This window comes from Aulonocara stuartgranti (genome assembly GCF_965226115.1).
Source record: "Aulonocara stuartgranti genome assembly, chromosome: 12".
NCBI lineage: Eukaryota > Metazoa > Chordata > Actinopteri > Cichliformes > Cichlidae > Aulonocara > Aulonocara stuartgranti.
Window position 1 is genome coordinate 23778997 of NC_138948.1, and position 16728 is coordinate 23795724.

Sequence of the window (16728 nt, forward strand, 5' to 3'; positions counted from 1 at the left end):
CGTCTATATCTTGCGACGCAGTGGTTGGCTTGGTAACGGCAATTGACGACTTTCCCCCCTTAAGAATCTGTAAACAAAGCATTTGTTGTGTTCTGTTATAGAAAAACCAGAAAGCCTCGGAGACTATAACCTTTTCTGTGCGATGATTGAGTCGTCTTTAACTTCTTTAGGTGCGAAAGTTGTCCTCGTTGCATCCAGCGATGAAAATCACCCACCAGAAAACATTATCGACGGGTGAGTGCTAGTTTTTAAGCTGTGATTATCTCAGCAATTTTATCTTTGTCAATTTTCATATATTCATTTAAACAAAAGGAAACAAATTATGTGATTTTGCTACAAGCTGCTACTTAACGGCGCCTGAAGATGCAACTTAAAATTGCTTCTTTGCTAAGCTGTCTGTTGTGTTGACATAACACTGGTTCGTCCCTTCAAATTCAAAGTAAACTTTATTGTCATCTCTGCTAAATACAGTTCAGTATATAGAGACGAGACGACGAGGCTCTAGTTCCATACAGTGCAAAAGAACAACAAGAAATATATAAAGAGTAAGAATAAAAAGAATAAATATATATACACTTTGAGACTGAGGTAAGGGGAGTAAATATACACTTTGAGGTAAAAGGGTTAATAACAGTCTAAAATTTACAATTTAGATTTAAGGTGACTTTGAAGTGGTTTAAAATGACCATGATTCCTGAGAGTAGGATTCTCCATAGAGCAGCATCTGTATTTACAAAGGCAGTGGTATGTGGAGTCCGGTAGAGTCAGTTAGTGGTTTGTGTGGGTGTATTGGGTGGGGGGAGCTGGTAGTGAGTTCAGGAGTCTGATAGCTTGTGGGAAAAAGCTGTTTCTCAGTCTGGAGGATCGGGCCCCAATGCTGCGAAGCGTCTGCTGGATGGGAGGAGGGAAAAGAGTCCATGTGAGGGGTGTGACGGGTCACGCACGATGCAGGAGGTCTTACTGATGCAGCGTTTGTGAAAAATGTCCTGTAGCAGAGGGAGAGATGTTTCAATGATCTTTGCAGCTGCGTTGACGATCCGATGTAGCTGGCTGAGGTCACCGACTTTGCAGTTTCCAAACCACACGGGGATGCAGCTGGTCAGAACACTCTCTATTATGCCCCTGTAGAACATGGTGAGGGTGGGAGGAGGGAGGTTGGCCTGCTTCAGGCGTCTCAGGAAGTGGAGGCGCTGCTGGGCCTTTTTGGTGATGGAGGTGGTGTTGGCGGTCCAGGTGAGGTTGTCTGAGATGTGAACTCCCAGGAAATTGGTGCTGTTAACAGACTTGACTGTGGAACCGTGGATGCTGAGTGGTGTGTGAGTAGAGCGAGTCTTCCTGAAGTCGACGATCATATCCTTGGTTTTGTCCATATTTAGTGACAGGTTGTTTTCACTGCACCAGAACGCCAGCTACTGAACCGCATCTCTGTACTCTGACTCGTCGTTGCTGCTGATGGGTCCAACCACGGTTGTGTCGTCAGCGAACTTGATGATGTGGTTAGAGCTGTGTAGGGCGGTGCAGTCGTGTGTCAGGAGGGTGAACAACAGAGGGCTGAGAACATAGCCCTGAGGAGCTCCTGTGCTCAGCCTGATTGTGCTGGAGATGTTGTCGCCGATTCGGATGGACTGAGGCCTCTCTGACAGGAAATCTAGTATCCAGTTGCTGAGAGAGGTGCTCAGTCCCAACTTGCTGAGTTTGTCGAACAGTTTTTGGGGGATAATGCTGAATTATCTGAGTCTATGAACAGCATTCTGACATAGTTGTCTTTCTTGCCCAGGTGGGAGAGGTGAAGTGCAGTGGAAATGGCATCCTTGGTCGACCTGTTTGGCCAGTATGCAAACTGCAGCGGGTCCAGTGAGCAGGGGAGGTTGCTCTTCACATGCACCACGACAAGTTTCTCGAAGCACTTCAAAATGATGGGGTCAGGGCGATGGGACAGTAGTCATTCAGGCAGATTACAGAGGATTTCTTTGGCACCGGGATGATGGTGGTGGACTTGAAGCACGCTGGGATGATCATCTGACTCAGTGATGAGTAGAAGATGTCTGTGAAGACATCGGCCAGCTGATCAGCGCAGCCTCTCAGCACGCGACCTGGGATGTTGTCTGGTCCAGCAGCTTTCCGTGGGTTGACCTTGGTGAGAGATCTCCTCACATCGGCTGCAGGCAGAGAGATGTTCTGGTCGGTGGTGGGGGGCGTGGCTTTCTTTGCTTGTGTGTTGTTCAGGGCATCAAACCGTGCGTAGAACTTGTTCAGCTCCTTAGGAAGTGTGGCATCTCCATCACAGGTGCCTGTTGCAGGCTTGCACTGTGTGACGGCCTGAATGCCCTGCCATAAACTGTGAAAGTCCTTTGTGTTGTGGAAGTGGCTCTGGATCTTATGTGCATGTGCATGCTTTGCTTGTTGGATGGCGCGAGAGAAATTTGGGTGTCTTGAATTAGGGGCTTTATTTTTTGCTTGAATGAGTCACATGATTGTGCAAATGACTGGAAAAGCGGTAGGACTATTGCTTTAGCTAACATTTTTAATATTTCAAGAAAGTCTGGCTACATGGCAGCAAAATATGAAGGTTTTTTTGTGCAATATTGTATATCTACACAACAAAAGTTGATATCAAAATGTGATCTAAAAAGGTTTCATCAATGGTAAAATGTCATGATTTTCTGTCTTTCTTATCACTCAGAAACACTAAAACGTTTTGGATGTCCACTGGGATGTTTCCTCAAGAGTTCATCATTCACTTCCCTGAACCTACAAACATTGGCACTGTGACAGTGGACAGCTACAATGGTATGGAGGCTGTGTGCACCTTAGGTCAAACATACATGTCCAGTTCTAAAAACGTTGGGTCCATGTGTAAAATTTGATGAACTGAATATAATAATTTGCAAATCTTATAAACCCATATTTTATTCACAATAGAACATAGAAAATTAAAGAATTTTAAGAAAAAATAATGGTTCATTTTTAATTCAGTCGTATCAGTACGTCCCAAAAAAATGTCAGGGCTGTGACTACACTGCGTAGTATCCCCTCTTCTTTTAAGAACAGTCTGTAAATGTCTGGAAACTGAGTGACCAGTTGCTGGACTTTTCTTGTCTGACATTCTAGCTGTTCAGTAGTCATGGGTCTTTGTTGTTTTTTTTGGGTTTTTTTAGTTCATGATGAGCCAAGTGTTTTGAACTATTGAAAAGTTAGGACTGCAGGAAGGCCAGTTCAGCACCTAGACTTGTCTATTATAAAGTCAAGCTGTCGTAATAAGTGCAGTATACAGTTTAACATTGTCTTGTTGAAACATGCACGGTCTTCCCTGAAAAAGACGTCATCTAGACAAGAGCATGTGTTGCTCTAAAACCTCTATATACTTTTGATCACTGATGTTGCCTTTCTAGATGTACAAGATGTGAGTTAAATAGGCGCTACCATACCATCAGAGAGGTTTTGAACTGAGTGCTGATAACAAAGCAGTTGATCCCTGTCCTCTAGTCTTGGGACTATGCAGTCTTTATGTCTTCCAAAAAAATTTTCCAAATACTTTTCCACCTTATCTCAGTCAATTTTAAATGAGCCTTGGCCCAGAGAAGGCGGCGGCATTTCTGGATTGTGTTCATGTATGGCATTTTCTTTGCGTGATAGAGCTTTAACCTAAGTTGAATGGATGGTACAGTGAATTGTGGTAACAGACAGTGATTTCTGGAGAGGTTCCTAAACTCATGCAGTGATTTCCATGGCATAATCATGCCTGTTTTTCAGTGCTGCCCGAGGGCCTAAAGATCAAGGGTATCCATGTATTTTTAGCCTGTATTTATTTGTCCCTTGCACACAGAGATTTCTTCAGATTTCCTGAATCTTTTAAACAGAGATATTCTTTTTATACCCAGTCATGTTACTGACCTGTTGCCAGTTAACCTGACTGGCTGCAAAATGTTCCCCTAGCTGTCTCTTTTTAGTATCACTTACTTTTCCAAGCTTTTGTTGGCTCCGTCCCCACTTTTTTTGAAATATATTTTTGCCATCAAATTCAAAATGACCTTATTTTTTTCTCAGTTTAAATATCTGTGTCCTTTTGTAAAAAAATGAGGGTTTATGAGATTTGCAAATCAGTGTATGCATCTTTTATTTACATTTTACACAGCATTCCACAATCCCAGCTTTGTTTAAAATTGGGATTATATTTTGTGTGGATTGTATGCAGCCCTCTGAAGTAAACAGGCATTAAAATGATTTTATGTAGCACGGCTTGAAAACACTTTTTGTAGCCACGTAGTATTGCAGATTAGCTGCTCTTCAAGGGAATTATGAGCACCTTTCCCAAAGGTTTAGGTTATGCTTTTTAAAGTAATGTGTGGGATAACAAATTCTTAGTGGTGTTATTGTAGAAATTGACCTTTTCTTTTCAGCCAACTACAGGATATTTCCATTTATAATTTGCCGATATACGCATGAATCCATTCTTGTCATTGTTGTTTCCGCTCCTTCGGAGCCCCCAAAGTTTTAATCAGTACTGCACACTCAGGTGATGTGTTTTATCTCTCCACTGCTAATATTCAATACCAGGCAGCGGTATTGGTTGGGGGTTAGGGTTCTTTCTGATGACTCTTCCATGCAGACATAATCACCCCTTCATGAAACCTTCCAGCAGCTCATTTGCAGTCATGATGTTTCTGCAGTTTATTTGAAAAATTTCTTGGGCTTCCTGAGCTTTACGTGGCCTCAACAAGCCCCCCTTAAGTTCCTGTCACGATATGTCAATAAAACTGTAATTAAGTGGCTCAGAAAAAGGAAACTGATTAATCTGTCAAACACTGGACAGTAAATGACTGGGGGGTCATTTAAAGGAAGAGAAACGTCTCAAGGATGAGGTGTAACATTGTTCCATATTTAAAATGCTTATTGTTAAATATTGTTTTCTAGACATATCTATTTTCTTTAAAGTTTGTATCTATATCTCGTGTTGTTTCATGGTTTCTTTCCAATTTTTAATATCTTCTGCTGATTTCTTTCTAATTGTTTTGCAGTGAAGCACCTGAAAATAGAAAAAAACACCTCACAAAATGCTTCTCAATTTGAGCCTGTTGCAGAGAAAGGTAATAAGGACATCCAGTCAAAGCACCATTCACAGTGTTTTTAACTGGTATTAACAAACTCTTTGCCTTGCAGAGTTTGAAAGTACAGAGGGACATCTTCAGTCAAATGCTATAACAGTAGGTTCAAATGGAAATGTAAAGTAAATGTAGAATGAATAAGTTTAATGAGAATTAATAAAGCCATGACTTGTCTTTATTTTTCTCTTTCAGCTAAATGGATGCAGTGCCACCCACCTTCGTTTCATCATCACCGCGGGATATGATCACTTTGTCTCAGTTCACAGAGTCAGTGTAAAAAATTAACACACATAATTAAAATTATTGTGTGTATAACATTTACGAGGTGTGATCATAAAGTTATGCGGCGAACCCATAAAAATCAAAAACCATACTTTATTTAAATTTGGCCTGACTTGAATTTAATTTTGGTTACACATTTGGTTTAGCCTAGAATGTACTCAGTTGGGAACCTGGATAGCTGGAGACCCAAGAGCTGAGTAGTTATTCCTGTTATACTTCTTTAACAAGTCTGTGTGGTCACAAGAATAAAAAAAACAAGGCAGACATTAAAACATCCAGACAGACCCTCTAACCATCTGATGACAAAATTTACGTCACTCGGACCCTAGCGGACTCGTGGATACAGAATGTATAAAGCAGAATTTATTTTTCAGCAGAGGTAGTGCGTTTGCAGTCTGGTGATGGCGAGCTCTGTTGTCAAGTATGTAGTACAGGCAGTCTGTAAGCCCCTCTTGCTTGTGTTGTTGTTGGTCAGTCAGCCAGCTGCGGAAAAGAGCAAAGTTCTAAAAACAGTGAAAAGTGTCCGCTGCACCGATTGTCTGTAGTTTTTGATCTTTGAAGTTTATTTCATGGTTTCTCCTGTTCCTGTTGAACTCCACCTTACCTATTCTAGCCCACCTCTGGTTATAGAACTCCACATTGACTGCTTGAGTGCTGGCTCAGATCCAGAAGTGCACAAAAAGATGACCTTGAAGTCATGGATACTGAAATTTGAAGTGAAATCAGGCATACTTTTTATTTTCATGGGAGTTGTGTAACGTTGTGAGCTCATCACATGTATAAAAATAATACACCCATTTTTTTTTTCATAAGCATATACAGTCAGGTCCATAAATATTTGGACAGAGATGACTTTATTCTGATTGTGATTGTGTACATTACCACAATGAATTTTAAATGAAAATACTCAGATGCAGTTGAAGTGCAGACTTTCAGCTTTAATTCATTGCTTAAAAATGTGAGCAGGGGCTCAAAAGTCGTTGGTCAAATTAAATAACTGAAAATAAAAGGTTCATTTCTAATACTTTGCTGACAATGACAGCTTGAAGTCTTAAACTCATGGACATCAGCAGATGCTGGGTTTCCTCCTTTTTAATACTGTGCCAGTCCTTTACTGCAGCAGCTTTCAGTTGCTGTTTGTTTGTGGGCCATTATCCACATCTCCATGTGGATAATGTGGATACCCTCAAATGAAGGTGGAGAGTCTCCACATTATATCCGTGTCCATTACAGAACTATAACTGGAATATGTTTCTGTAAACGGGTAAAAAAACAACACTTGTATCAGTGGCCAAATATATATGGACCTAACTGCATGACTTTGTGGTATTTCATTTTTAATTAAACAATAATAAAAACAAAACCATACACACACGCATTATTTGACATAGCTGGGGAACTATGAATCTTCCTGGGATACGTTTGATAGAGAAAACATTTGAATGCATTTTTAAGCCTGCCTTATGATTAGGACATTTGTGTCAATTCATTTTCACAGTTTTTGCTTATTTAATGTTATGGATTCACTAATGGGCCTTATTTTAAATTCTCCATTCGACTGTTCCTGCCTATTTCACAAGCTGATAATAGGCAAAGCCTGGGAATAAAAGAGCCGGATGGTGATGAATGGTAGAATTACTTACAAAGGAAGTTTCTCTCTCTGTGTGAGAGATAGAATTAATTAAGTAATTTTGAGCAGCAGGGGCTTAAATTGGAATCCATACAGCCCGCCCACCACCCACCCCCATCCTCACGAACAGAATTTGACATTGCCACAGACATTTATAACCATGGGCAACCTTGCTGGGGGGTTGGGGGACCAGATGGTTTCCCAGCCAACGAGTGAGTGTCTAAAGACTCCAGGCCTGTTCACACAAAATATTCAAGCCACCTCTTCTACTTACTGTATATATCCTTTACACACACACAGTAACGCTTCCTCATAAACACTCATAAACCTATCTACCTCAGCTGCCATTTCAACATGTCGGTAGCGAAGGCTTCAGCAGTATGTGAGGACCCTTTGGGACTCCCTCCCCAATTACTTTTCTGACTGCACGAGGCTTGGGGATTTGCAGAGCCTGTGTTTGTTATAGCTTGGTCTGCATGCAGGCCCCTGAATAAACCAATAAAAATATGAAATAGTTGCCTGAATAACTGGCCTCCTGATAGTTTAGAGCAACTAATTGCTTAGGGGTATAGTTCGGATGGAGCACATTTGAGTATGTGAGTGTGTAATGAGTAATGAGGCCAAGGCAGAAACTGATACGGTGTTATTGACTCTTCTATTATTTACCAGTATGGAATATTTATTATATTTTTGAAAGTCAGGTTTGGACCGTGAAATGCAGTGCTTCAGAGTCATAGGAGTACATTTTTCCCTCCTCGGTAGTTCAGGTGTGAATTTTAATTCACATGTTTGCTTTAAAAATGTAACCAAAGAGCCTCGCTTTGCATGTTGAACAGGTCTGAAAAAGCTCCTCTGTGTTATTAATGAATTCAGGCCCTTTTGTGCGTGACTATCAGCCGATCAGAAGAAACACAGCAGGATATGAGTGCATTATTATCATGTCACTGCAGGGTAGGGCTAAATTATCACCCAGTCTACTGATGGCTGTCTAACTGCTGTTCAGTCATACTCAGACATCTGCTAGACCAGAACTCTGTATGTTGAGCTGAGTCTATAAAAAGAGATCGGATCCTCCCTGAAAACCCCTGTTCAGTAGATGATACAGCTGACAGAGGTCGATATTTGTAAAATTATTAAAAGCCCACAATAAATATGTATGCATGCAATATATTTTTCAGTTAATTATCAGTTAAAACACATTAAAATGGCTACGTTTCAAAATCACAGGAAAAACATTGCATTTTTTTATTGCAATTGTGTAAATATAGTTGATGTTTTGTATGTGGTTATTTTGAGGAAGAAATCCGCCACCCACCCCAGCTCTGTTATTTTCTTTCACCAGCGACTCTGAGTTTCTTGTTATCTCTTCAGTGTGGTCCTCCATTCACGTTGGTGACGAAGCCACGCGCACTGACAATGGGCCTTAATTTGATTTCAGTTCTGATTTGGTCTCATCAGCTCATTTATGACAGAAGCTGAGACACAACGAGCTGTTGTGAAAGGAAGGAAGTGGTATCAAAAGGCCGAAATTAGCTGATTAGATGGGAGAGGGAAACAATCTTCCTATTATTTAAGTCCAACAGGAATGGAGAATGATAGTGAAGAACTGACACTCATATTTATTTACGAGTTTAATTCTAGCAATTGCTCATCAAATCCACCCTTATGCAATTCAGTTGAGAAACATATTAAAAGATAGTTGTAGTAATGATTAAAAACAGGCATAATGGGAATTGGTGCTGCTTCTTTGGGAGATGGAGAAAGCTCTTTAATCTGTTTTCTGGCAAAATTAGTCTCACTAAACCGGTTTCCAAAGAAGCAGCCAGTGTGTGTATAACAAAGAAAGAAAGAAAAAATCCAGCTCACATCTGATGTAATGTGCTGTCGTGATGCAAACCAGAATGCAGTATTGGGCCTCTCTGCAACTCCTACTGACCTTGCAGTGGCTGTCCCTTACCCCTACACCAGCCTGGGGGTGTGAAAAAGCTTTTGTACACTATGCTGATCCACCTGTCTCCATGCTGTCAGGCTGAGAAAAAGAAGAGCTGTCAGATACAGGGCTAGCCACTGAAAGCACCTAGCGAGCATAGTACTCCTCAGACATCTCAACCATGCTTATTGAGTGGCTCCTCAGTGCCTTTGCTACGTAGCAGGGCTTCATAAATTACTGTCAAAAACCAGAATCATATTTAAAGCATGGATTTTCAGCCTAAACTATAGATGTGTTACATAATAAATATTGGGGCAGTGGGACTTCTGCTTCATATTTAAAGCGTTAATTTAACCCTTTAAACCCAAGAAAACCCACAGGTTTTTGTGACCTTATGAGACTTCTACATTATTAATGTATCAGATTAAAAGTTCCAGAGATGGTGGATCAATGCTTGTAAGCGCGGGAACAGGAAGAAAACCTCTATTTACTGGCCATGATCTTCAGACATGAATATGGACACAATTCTGTAATAGAAAATTACTACAAGGACAAAGAGCAATTCCAGAAACCATCATCAATGAGCACAATTGTGGCTTCATCCAGAAATGCGAGTTTAAACTCTTCCATGGTGCCAGCCAGACAACATCTGTGAGACAGCGCTAAACCTTTCTGCATGTATTACAACAGCATGGCTCCATAGTAAAAGAATACAGGGGCTAAATTAGCCTGTCTACAAACCAGACAGTCAGCCACTAAAAACATTTGGTGCATTATGGAATAAAAGCCAATAAACCAGGCTCCCAAACTGTTGAGCAAGGAAATTCATTGATCTAAAGCCTAAATGGAAAAACCCTGTGCTTTCAACACTACATCAGTTTGCCTCCTCAGTTTCCAAATAGAAACAGCTTAGACAAAAGCACTGGAGTGCTGAACTTTTCTAGACATTACACAGCAAAAAAGCACGAGAAAACGCAGTCAGACTGAAGATTAAACAGTCTTTTACCTGCAAGGTCCTAATGCTTCTACGTGAGAATCAGGCAGGTAGTATATGTCTGTTAAAGTCAAAGGAAGTACGCTTTTTCTCCTGCATGCTCTATCCAGCTGTCACCCTTGCCTAAACCAAGGGCGTGTCTTCATGTCTGCTACATTTGAAAAAGGGCAACTCAGAACTGATTCTCCCAACGTTTTAGTTTAGTTTAGTTCAGTTGAAAATATTGCCGTTCTGTTTTTATTTCAATTTCACAGCATTGGAAACACTGAAATATCTTTGTAGAAGCAAAAGTCAATTTTGAATAATCTTGATTTCAAAATAGAGCACAAGAATTTTGTCAAAATTACAAGTTGTGATGCACAAAAGGCAACCATTTGCAACATGTTTGATTTTCTTTGCTAATCAGCTATGTTCATACTAACCCAGGATGAGTTAGTAAAGATTTTTGTCCATGATATGCAAGTTGCTCTTTGGCTGATTGATTTATTTTTGAAAATGGGGTTTCAAGCATCTTCTTAAAACCATTATCATAGCTGCAATGTCCACCATCCTTTTGTTACTTTCCTTGTTTCACCAGTTTCTGTGCCTAGGCTTAGAGTAAGTAAGTAAGTACTTTGTATTGAGTGCCTACTGGTTACAGCCACCCAGCTTAGATTCCACTTAGTCTGTCTGCCTCCAAATCTTTCCTGACCTGCAGGTAGAATCATATATTCTGCCTCACTGTCTGTCTATGTTAGTGTTGAGCTTGGTGGAATAGTTAAACTTTTGCTTCACAAACTACTTTGCCCTTGTGGGAAGTGGAATAGCTCCAGAATATTAGAGCCAAATGGCTGGGACTGTAGCTAGGAAGGATTGTTTGCCTCCAGTGGGAGCATCGCCAGCTTACTTTTTTGCAAAGTTAGATGAACGGTTTAGATAGACATTACTGGAAAATCGCCCTTTTTTAAACTTCTAAAATATTTGCTTTTATTGTAGATTATCCAGCTCCCTTCAATCTGTCTCCTTCTCACAGAGCACAAAATAGATGCCAACGTTTACACTTGGTGTCTGTTAGAGGTCTATATTGTACTTCATTAAGTTCTGGAAAAATATGGGTGGGGTGCGGGCTGAGATGCCACTGGAGATCATCCATTGGATCTTTAAGGTGTAGTAATTTGCCGTGCATGTGGCTGCCACATATGAGGTAATGTTGTAGGTCTCTTACCTGTTTCCTAACAGGAAACTCCCAAGGCCTAACAAAAAGCAGCTTTTAACTAAAGGAGCAGGAGCCCTCATCACTGCTTCCTTTGGCCCACAAAAATACCCTCAGCAAATGAGAAGACCAGATAAGCAGCGGCTGAAAATAATGAAGAACAGACACACATACACAGTCCTTCTTTTATCAGAGAGATGCACAGTGAACATTTTAAATCCCTGCTTGTGTTTGTAGAATTGGTTGTAGTAAACAAATTTGAACAATTACATTTAAAAATACATATGTGTTCAGTGGACTAATGTATACATGATAACAGGACTCTGACTTCTTTTCAGTAATGTTTATCAGTGTAAATTTGCTAATCGCGCAAGTGAACTTTAAAGAGCTAGATGTATTAGTGCCACTGTTGTCTGTTTGTATATAGACCTCTCATTATACTGCAGAAGACTCACAATGCATGGCAGCTTAACATGACTTCATTATGTATTTTGTGGATTTCTTTTGTTACACCGGTGTCTCTAGAAAATAGCCACGATTTATAATTGTGTATAGTTTTTGAAATGACTAATAAAAAATGCTTAAACTACATTCCATGCTCAATCCCATTACGAATACAACATGTGGGAGCATAACAGTGAGATGGATTAATTAAGCAAATTAAAAGGAAGAAGCCCAGACTCACAGTAGATGATATCTTTGTCATTTGGTCATGCTGGGAGAGACAGATGTTAAGCAGCTACCATGCTTATTGTGCATTGCCATCAGACATTAATCATGAAGGAAATAAGTCAGCTGAACATTAAGTGATCCTGTTAGACAGAAAAACAAACAATCCCCCCCCGAATATTAAATAATTTAGTATTTACTTTTAAACAAGTGATAACACTGTCATCACCAAAAGCTATTCCGTCAAATAACTCTTTAAGCACACTAATTAGCAGTGAATGAACTCCAGTTGGGACGTTGCCTGAGACACAGAGACAGATAATTTTCTACGGCTGAAAAAAGCAGTCAGTTTTCAAATCTCTGTGGCAATAACATCGTCATAAGTTTGTAACCCTGAGCTGTAGGCGACATCCATGCTTAGCTCTGTCCGGCTCTCCAGTTCTGCCGTCAGCTCCTTCAGGATCCTTTCCAGGTCGTGGTTCTTCCTGTGCATCTGCAGGTAGTTGATCTGGAGCTGTTTCTGATACCTTATAACTCTGTCTTTCTCCTTGTTCCACGTCTGCCTCTCCTGTTCAAAGCTGCTGGCTAGCCTCTTTTGAGCATTCTTCTCCTCCCGTAGCTGCTGCTTAAGTCTGTCCACCTCTCTTTGGAGGGATTCTGTGGAGGTGTGCTCATTGTTCTCTCCCTCTCGCCCCTGGTCTGTGGATTCTGAACCTTGGCTTTCTGTCTGAGACGGGGAATGGGTTCTGACTTGCAAACTGTGCTGCAGCCTTTGCTCTTTGGCAGTGACTAGATCCTGTTTCATTCCTTGAATGTCTTTCTCCAGTTTGCCCACTTTCTCCCTCAGAAGATCTGCCTCATTCTTTTTGCGCTGGAGTTCATTTTGGCACACCTGAATTAAAAACGGAAAATGGTCAGAACCTAGGCAGCAATTATAAGACTGTTGTGAGGGATGTAACAGGCTCTAATTATACAAAGTGCCAAATAAGCTCACTTTTTAGGACTGTAATTAAGTGTGCTAAAACATGGAAATTGAAAACACTTTACTCAACATGCGGCAGTCAAATATAGCACATGATTGCAGGGATCCTTCCAAGCTATTGTCATATGAGCATTGTGTGAGCATTTTATGCACATGTCCGTGTCTCATCTCTGCAGTGGTGTAAACTGCAATCAGCAGACTAACCTCAATGTCTATGGTGCGGGAGTGAAGACTGTCCTCGTGGTTTTTGTTCTGTTTCTCCAGAATCTCCATTTTTGCTGTTTTTTCCTTCAGCAATGCCCTGAGGCCGACTATCTCATTCAGCTTGTGGCTGACATCCGCTTGACACTCTCTTAGCTGCTGCTTCAACAGTGAGATCTCTCCTGTCTTTTGGCACACCTACATTCAGACAAAAGACAATTATGAAGATGAAACTGTGAATTATCCTCTGTAAAGTAGGCAGTTAGGGAAACGTAAACAACTGCTTAGCCTCATGCTGTTTTAATATTGAATTGCCCCTTAATGTGTCTTTTTGTGGGTGTATTTGCCTCAAGATAGCATATACCCACAGCATTACGGATTCAACTGTAAATTTTGTTTTACAATTAGTCTTATAAAAATCTATAAAATTAGCACAGAAACCGTGAAAAAAAACATTAATACATTTCTCTGCCAGGAATGATTGTACGCATGAAAAGCAACACTTTCACGTGCCAAAGATTAACTGTAAAATAGATAGTTAATAAATAAGCTAATAAAATTCTGGACTCCTTGTAGCTATTTTTTTCCTTCACCTTAAATTGTTAAAGGCTTGTGTTCAAGAGCTGTGTTCTCTAAGCTTAGTTTATCAGAGCAGATTCTTGCTGCTGATAAATGTTAGTGAGGGGTCTGGCGAGACTAAATCAGATTAGTGCAGCAACCAAACAATGAGGTGAAAGGTGCTGAAAAGCTTCTTGGAGTTGGAGTTGAAGGGAGCTGCAGAGTTGGTGATAATTCCCTTGGCAGCCTCTTTGATTGTATATATAGATCATATATATAGAAAATCAATCAGCATTTCTCCCAAATTCTTAGGAGTTAAGTTTGCAGCTACTCACAATATAAACGTATCAATATGCACTACACTGAATGCAGTGCAAGTGGCTTTCAGTTCAATTCAAGTCAATTCTTATAAGTGATAATGAAAAAGCATAAAACATAGAAGATATTCAAATGTTTTCTCTGGTGATGGAAGGATAGCTGGTATCCCACTTCAGCTCTATATTGTATTACACTGTTTTTCATGCTACAAGCTTTCATGTCTAACTTACAGTATATCACATATATAACCCATGACTTACCTCCCACTGAGTTTCCTCGAGGGTCGGAGCTAGCTGTGTGCTCTCTGCCTCATAAGCCTTTAGTCTGAGCTCAATAAGCTCCTTCTCCCGAGTTAGCTTAGAGAAGTCTTCCTGAAGCCTTTCCTTCTCTGCCTGCATGAGAATTTATTTTTCCTTTCAATTATTCAAGTGGTCAAGTGTTACATGAAATATGGTTGGTAGGATAAAGATGACCCAGGAATACGTGGTTTTAAATAAAGGCAGATGAGGGCTGACCTGGAGCTGGCTGACTTGCAGCTGGAGTGCTTGCTGTGTTTTTGCAGCCATTTGGGACGCTTGGCGTAGCTTTGTGGAGCATCGCTGCTTCAGCCCTTCCATCTCTTCAGCACAGTACCTTTGTCTTTCCTCAAACAGCTGGCAGGTGTCTGTTTCCTTCTCCTCAAAACTCACCTGTTGCAAAGTGAAAGGCCTAATTACTAAGGAGTGTTCATTTTCATCGTGATTAAGAGCACATGCTGGTTTTTATTTTTTATTAACCTCTACTTTTTGTTCACGTGACAGTTCTGTACCTGCAGCTCCTGTAGTTCACTTTCTCTCTCCAGCAGCTTTTGTTCCAAGCGTTCAATCAGTGACTCATCTGTAGTTATGGGAGACCGAATCCCACCTGCAGTCTCAGAGAGAGCGCTTGGCTCATTTGCAGAGAGTGGGGAGCCGGCGTCCTCATTAGCCTTAGATACCAACCCACTGCTGTTTAAATCAGCACCGTAACTACAGTCAAGGTTAGCGCTATTCCCGTTGACCCATGGAGAGAAATTGGGTTGTACTCCCTCGCTGAGGCTATTTGCAGGAGCGGAGCTGCCATCGCTGTGACTGACAGGGCCTGTGGAAGCACTTAGGCTGCCGCTGGTGCTGTGGGTGGGAAGGCTAGACATGGAGTTGCGTCCAGAGTCGGACAGAGTGCCTGAGGGGAAAGAGATAACATCGGGTACGTTCGTTTAATTTTTCATTCAACCCAAGCAAAATGTATTTTAAAGCATCAATCCATGCGTGAAATATAGACGAAAACCTGAAGTGTCCCGCTTGTCTCTAATATTTGGATTGCTTGCTTTCTTCAGAGGACAAAGGATGTGGTCCAGGCTGTTGTGGCCTGTCTCTGTGGATGAAGTCCTTGTGGGATTTACGCACTTGAAGGCAGTGGAACGGACCGATGACTTCTCAGCAGAAGTCTAGAAGAGTGAAATGGCACACAGTCAGGGCTCTTCTTCCCTACTTTTGTATTTATATTCACTGGGTTCCTCTTAGTTAACATCACAGCCAAAAGCAAGTCCTTTTTCACAGAAGTATAAAGGGCTGAGGATGAGTCACATTCTTAAACTTAAAAATCATAATGACTGGCTTTACATAGATAAATATTGTCACATGCTGGAAGTCCGTACAAATGAAAGGGATAGATTTTTTTTGTGTCTGTCTTTTCATATTAGAAATAGAACCACTGAAGCGTGCAGAATTGCTTCTCTACAAACTGCCGGTATTAAAAGACACACAGCAGTAGTTGCAAGTAAAATTCACCAGACTGTCAAAAAAGGGAAAACTCTTTTCAAAGATGAACTTATACTCCACATGCCCCATCTGGGCTGTCCAAGAATGTCACAAGCAGTGCCATATCTTCGCTTCTTTCTGTCCTCTTTTCCTTCCTTCTGCATCCCATATCTCTCCTCCATGTGCTGTCTGAGGGAAGATGAATAGCCCTTTTCAGTGATATTAATAATATGAGCTATTGCTGAAGTGTAAGAGGTAAAGCTTGTGAACTCAGCATTCTTTCACACTGACTTCATGGCTGGGATGCCTTTCCTTATGTTTTTTTCTTTCTATCTCTCAAATTCTCTTTGGCCCTTGATCCCTCGCTTTATTTTTTATTTTTCCTTAGTCTGTGCTGTCTACTTAAATCCCACCCTTCCTCCTCCTCAAGGTAGCCAAGCCCCGTTCATGAGGCCTAAAAACCTATAGAAGACGATGCTGTTTGCTTTGGTATTCTTGGCACAGAGAAGACTTTTCTGAAAAGATCAAGGCACCCTTAGGTCATTAATCTGGGAGGGAGTGATTAATAAGCTGGGAAGGTCCTACACAGGTTATGAGGAATAGCTGCTACTTATTAAACTACCTGCTGTGCTTGTTTTATCCTCCACTTCGCTGTGAGGTTGTTAAAGTCTATTTCAGCTACTCAGCATGACTTCTTAATGGTTGTCAGGATAACCATAGCAACTGTTCCAGTTAAGGAAAGCACAGTGAAGCTACATTTTTTATAAGGGCATGAAAATACAGTACATCATGATCTCAATTAATATCTAAATGTATTACTTTAAACTTATTTGCTTGATGTTGTGGGTTGTCAAAGATGAACGCAGCAGCATCTAGGATTGGAAACTAAAGACATATGAAACTGTGTTAGAGCTTAATTCTTTTTTATGATGGCCAACAGCAAGGGGATCTCTTTTTGAGAAACAAAAGCAGACTGGGCAAAAGTCAAATCCAGTCTTTGCTTGTGACGTTGCCTGCTTGGACTTGATAAACCATAGACTGGCTCCATACATCTTCCACACAGGAGCCTATGACATATACAGTCATGTA

General features: G+C 40.9%; 2 protein-coding genes across 4 annotated transcripts in view; one reads left to right on the forward strand and one right to left on the reverse strand.

The window, feature by feature from the left end:
- Positions 1-5: 5 nt before the first annotated feature.
- The window catches only part of hspb11 (heat shock protein, alpha-crystallin-related, b11), an 18179-nt gene continuing 1456 nt past the window's right edge, over positions 6-16728 (forward strand). The window contains exons 1-6 of one of the 2 annotated variants that reach the window (XM_082555210.1): positions 6-234; positions 2684-2790; positions 5019-5087; positions 5161-5204; positions 5298-5372; positions 11160-12013. In XM_082555210.1, coding sequence (XP_082411336.1) covers positions 143-234; positions 2684-2790; positions 5019-5087; positions 5161-5204; positions 5298-5372; positions 11160-11177 — 405 coding nt within the window. In that variant the 5' untranslated portion in view covers positions 6-142 and the 3' untranslated portion in view covers positions 11178-12013. Of the gene's footprint in view, positions 235-2683; positions 2791-5018; positions 5088-5160; positions 5205-5297; positions 5373-11159; positions 12014-16728 lie in introns of those variants that run through there. The other variant, XM_082555211.1, reaches the window with a different exon arrangement.
- lzts1 (leucine zipper, putative tumor suppressor 1) overlaps positions 11307-16728 on the reverse strand; it is a 19245-nt gene continuing 13823 nt past the window's right edge. The window contains exons 4-10 of one of the 2 annotated variants that reach the window (XM_082555207.1): positions 15765-15828; positions 15167-15325; positions 14670-15061; positions 14377-14550; positions 14122-14253; positions 12989-13183; positions 11307-12694 (exon numbers count right to left, since the gene is read on the reverse strand). In XM_082555207.1, coding sequence (XP_082411333.1) covers positions 12155-12694; positions 12989-13183; positions 14122-14253; positions 14377-14550; positions 14670-15061; positions 15167-15325; positions 15765-15828 — 1656 coding nt within the window. In that variant the 3' untranslated portion in view covers positions 11307-12154. Of the gene's footprint in view, positions 12695-12988; positions 13184-14121; positions 14254-14376; positions 14551-14669; positions 15062-15166; positions 15327-15764; positions 15829-16728 lie in introns of both variants that reach the window. The other variant, XM_082555208.1, reaches the window with a different exon arrangement.